This window comes from Tupaia chinensis, unplaced genomic scaffold, assembly GCF_000334495.1.
Source record: "Tupaia chinensis unplaced genomic scaffold, TupChi_1.0 Scaffold000070_1, whole genome shotgun sequence".
Classification (NCBI taxonomy): domain Eukaryota; kingdom Metazoa; phylum Chordata; class Mammalia; order Scandentia; family Tupaiidae; genus Tupaia; species Tupaia belangeri.
The window spans coordinates 579,001-583,918 of NW_006159530.1; the positions used below are offsets into that span (position 1 = coordinate 579,001).

Here is a 4,918-nt window from a genome sequence, read left to right on the forward strand (position 1 = left end):
TCGGCCTGGAGACTGCCGAGCTCTCCAGCCAGCTGGCCTGGCAGCTGCTCCCAGGCCTGGCCTCCCTGGCTCCATCAGGAGCAGCACTGTGCTCTCAGACACAGGGCTGGAAATGACTGGCATGTCAAAGCCTCAGCCTCGGATCCATGCAGGACTCCGGGGACAGGGCCCAGGCTCCTTGAAGGGACCTACAATGCCAGCCATGTCCCTGCTGGACTCGTGGGTCCCTGTAGAGTCCTCTCGCCGGTGCCATCACCCCACACCGGGCCTTACCTTCAAGTCTTGGCTGTCTGCCTCCCGCAGCTTCTGGAGCCGGAAGTCCCCCTCGCAGGGGTTGAGGGCGGACGGGGGCGCGACGCAGGCACACTTGCAGGACGAGCCGGACGTGATGGTCTCCACCGTGTAGAAGTCGTCCTTCCCGTAGGCCCCGGCGTTGATCCTCTGGCAGGCGTCTCGGCCCAGGGGTCTCACCACACACTTGCACTGACAGTCAGAGCCCTCGGACACGGCCTTGACCTTGTCATAGTCCCCCAGCAGCTGGGCAAGAAAGAGAACGGGGCGGGGATTCGGAGACGCAGGCCACACTCGGCCCTGGCGGAGGCTCTCCGTCTCTACTGCACGCCTGCGCTAGCCCGAGACCTCAGGCGGCTCAGAGCCATGGAGAGGACAGGTCATCGCAGCGCAACTGACTGGCTCGCCTCCTTGCAGGCTCGGAGTTCAGCCCTCTGCGTTTCTCAGGGGGCCTGAGCCTTCCGTCATCTGAAGGAAAAGATGAGTCCCACCCTTTCCCCCAGAACCCATGCTTTCAGCTAGAATCCAGGTTTAGACCAAAGAGGAAAAGAAGGGGTTGAAGGGAGGATTGGAAGGTTGGTATTCAGGTGTGAGGACTCCTGGCTTCTCTCTTTACCCATTCTTTTTCTTCTTCATGTTTTTGTCATAGGGCATGTCCACACACCAAAGAGACAGAGAAATAGACAGAGAGAGGGACAGTGAGAAATCAAAGTGATGGCCATGCTGCAATCCCTTCTCCTCTATTCTCCTCTCAGGGTTCTGGGCGTGCACACACACACACACACACATGCACACACACCTGGCGTGATTTTTCATGCTGACCTTGAACCTTAGCTGGCCACGTGGGAGTCCACTGCCTCAACCACCATGCTGTCTGCTAGCCTCTCATTTTTTATTTTTTATTTACTCATTTATTTCTTCCATGAGAGAGAGACAGAGACAGAGAGACAAGCATACCTATCAGAGTCTCCATGCCACAATCTACACCCAGCCCAGCTGGCCCAGATCCCAGGTACACACGCGCCTGGTGTGCTCAGGGAGTCCTAGGACACAAACCCAGGCCCCTTCCCATGCGGGTCCATTCCCATTACTGCTTGTTCCTGCCTGGCCCTCTTGACTCATTTGGCACTTACTCCCCTCTGGGCTGCAGGAGGTGCTGTGAGAGGAGACGCCACAGAGCCTGCTCTCAAGGGTGGCCGGGGAGGACCCCCCCCCCCCCCAGCCATAGGATAGAGTGAGACATGCCCTGAGGAGGCAACGATAAAGCAGGAGCTAAGAGTGGCTCCCACTGGGGACCAGGGAAGGCTTCCTGGAGGAAGTGGTATTTGATCTGGGCTTCAGAGGATGGATTAGATTTGGAGAAAGGGAGCTGGGAGGAGAGAAACAGGTCCACCAGTTAGTAAGGTTTACCCAGCCTAAGGGTTCATTTAGTTCCTAGAACAGCTTCTGAACCCGAACCCAGGCCAAACCCAGGAGAGCAAACCGGTAGTGCTTGCTGCTTCGGCGTTAAACATCGGCCTGGAGACTGCCGAGTTCTCCAGCCAGCTGGCCTGGCAGCTGCTCCCAGGCCTGGCCTCCCTGGCTCCATCAGGAGCAGCACTGTGCTCTCAGACACAGGGCTGGAAATGACTGGCATGTCAAAGCCTCAGCCTCGGATCCATGCAGGACTCCGGGGACAGGGCCCAGGCTCCTTGAAGGGACCTACAATGCCAGCCATGTCCCTGCTGGACTCGTGGGTCCCTGTAGAGTCCTCTCGCCGGTGCCATCACCCCACACCGGGCCTTACCTTCAAGTCTTGGCTGTCTGCCTCCCGCAGCTTCTGGAGCCGGAAGTCCCCCTCGCAGGGGTTGAGGGCGGACGGGGGCGCGACGCAGGCACACTTGCAGGACGAGCCGGACGTGATGGTCTCCACCGTGTAGAAGTCGTCCTTCCCGTAGGCCCCGGCGTTGATCCTCTGGCAGGCGTCTCGGCCCAGGGGTCTCACCACACACTTGCACTGACAGTCAGAGCCCTCGGACACGGCCTTGACCTTGTCATAGTCCCCCAGCAGCTGGGCAAGAAAGAGAACGGGGCGGGGATTCGGAGACGCAGGCCACACTCGGCCCTGGCGGAGGCTCTCCGTCTCTACTGCACGCCTGCGCTAGCCCGAGACCTCAGGCGGCTCAGAGCCATGGAGAGGACAGGTCATCGCAGCGCAACTGACTGGCTCGCCTCCTTGCAGGCTCGGAGTTCAGCCCTCTGCGTTTCTCAGGGGGCCTGAGCCTTCCGTCATCTGAAGGAAAAGATGAGTCCCACCCTTTCCCCCAGAACCCATGCTTTCAGCTAGAATCCAGGTTTAGACCAAAGAGGAAAAGAAGGGGTTGAAGGGAGGATTGGAAGGTTGGTATTCAGGTGTGAGGACTCCTGGCTTCTCTCTTTACCCATTCTTTTTCTTCTTCATGTTTTTGTCATAGGGCATGTCCACACACCAAAGAGACAGAGAAATAGACAGAGAGAGGGACAGTGAGAAATCAAAGTGATGGCCATGCTGCAATCCCTTCTCCTCTATTCTCCTCTCAGGGTTCTGGGCGTGCACACACACACACACACACATGCACACACACCTGGCGTGATTTTTCATGCCCCTGGGACTGAACTTGAACCGTAGCTGGCCACGTGGGAGTCCACTGCCTCAACCACCATGCTGTCTGCTAGCCTCTCATTTTTTATTTTTTATTTACTCATTTATTTCTTCCATGAGAGAGAGACAGAGACAGAGAGACAAGCATACCTATCAGAGTCTCCATGCCACAATCTACACCCAGCCCAGCTGGCCCAGATCCCAGGTACACACGCGCCTGGTGTGCTCAGGGAGTCCTAGGACACAAACCCAGGCCCCTTCCCATGCGGGTCCATTCCCATTACTGCTTGTTCCTGCCTGGCCCTCTTGACTCATTTGGCACTTACTCCCCTCTGGGCTGCAGGAGGTGCTGTGAGAGGAGACGCCACAGAGCCTGCTCTCAAGGGTGGCCGTGCAGGGAGCCCACACCTACCAGCCATAGGATAGAGTGAGACATGCCCTGAGGAGGCAACGATAAAGCAGGAGCTAAGAGTGGCTCCCACTGGGGACCAGGGAAGGCTTCCTGGAGGAAGTGGTATTTGATCTGGGCTTCAGAGGATGGATTAGATTTGGAGAAAGGGAGCTGGGAGGAGAGAAACAGGTCCACCAGTTAGTAAGGTTTACCCAGCCTAAGGGTTCATTTAGTTCCTAGAACAGCTTCTGAACCCGAACCCAGGCCAAACCCAGGAGAGCAAACCGGTAGTGCTTGCTGCTTCGGCGTTAAACACCTCCTGTGAGCACTCGCTCCTGCCAGACCCCCACACATACACACACAGAGGGGAACACCCACGGTCAGCCTTTCTGGACATCACCCCCTGCCCTGGGCACCTGCTGAGAAAGGCTCCCCCAGCTTCCTCCCAGCTCCTGTCCAACAGGCCCCACCTCCCCAGAGCGAGGGCTCCCTTCTCAGACCCCTCGTCTGACTCCAGAGGCCGGCAGACAGGCAGGCACTGAGCTCGTCCGAGTGGAATATTCCGTGGGATGCTGTCTGGGGGGAAGGAGGCTTGTAATGTTTTTCTTGCCAAGGTTGGGTTTCCTCTAATACTAATATTTGCTTTAGGGCCGTTGTCAAATGCAGACTGGATCCGTGGCAGAGGAGGTGCAGTTCAGGGTGACTGGAGTGGCAGCTAGCAAACCCCGGCTGCCCGCTCTGAGACCGGCCTACATGCCTCCACGGCCCTGCTCTGGGGACCCTGGGTGGATCTCTCCCTCCCAGGAGGCTCAAGTTTCAGGAACCCTTTGTCGATGGTGCTCCTCCGGAGCCCACATGAGGGATTTTTATCTTTTCAGTTTAAGGGCCAGTGCGAGGTCACGGGTGTGCGTGGGGCACACACCAGTGTCACTACTGGAAGAGAGGAGAGGCTTGTGTTCGGTCAATCTTAACATAGGGCTCATCGCTGTCTTCAGGAAGGAGAGGCGAGCTCTGGAGAGCATGAGATAGACAGTCCAGAGAGACCTGGCCCTGTGGTCCTGAGATCTGGGCTGAGGGCTGTCTGAGGCCGGGCTCGACCCCTTCTGGCCCTCTCCAGCCTTTTAAGGTCTATCTGTGGAACAGGTCCCAGGGTGTTCTGAGGACTGCATCAGAACAGACAGTGACACCTCCTTGCAAAACCTACCACTGTCACCTGTCACTTGGCCCCACTGACAGTCTGCCTGACCTGCACATCCACTGTGCCCCGCCAGCCCTCTGTTGGGGGGACTTTGCATCCATCCCACCCGTCTTCACCCCACATCCTGCGGTCTCCAGCTATGTGGTGAAACAGCTTCCCTGGCTGCCCTGTGCTCTCTGTAACAGACACCTCCTTGCAAAACCTACCACTGTCACCTGTCACTTGGCCCCACTGACAGTCTGCCTGACCTGCACATCCACTGTGCCCCGCCAGCCCTCTGTTGGGGGGACTTTGCATCCATCCCACCCGTCTTCACCCCACATCCTGCGGTCTCCAGCTATGTGGTGAAACAGCTTCCCTGGCTGCCCTGTGCTCTCTGTAACACACCCGCCTGTCCCCCCCCCCCCCCCACTTCGCC

The 4,918-nt window shown here is 57.9% G+C and overlaps 1 protein-coding gene across 1 annotated transcript in view; it reads right to left on the bottom strand.

The window, feature by feature from the left end:
• Nucleotides 1–4,918, bottom strand: part of OLFML2B (olfactomedin like 2B) — a 44,559-nt gene that overhangs the window by 38,406 nt on the left and 1,235 nt on the right. The window contains exon 2 of the mRNA XM_006142234.3: nucleotides 2,078–2,341. Within this exon, the coding sequence (XP_006142296.1) occupies nucleotides 2,078–2,341 (264 nt within the window). The remainder of the gene's footprint in view (nucleotides 1–2,077; nucleotides 2,342–4,918) is intronic.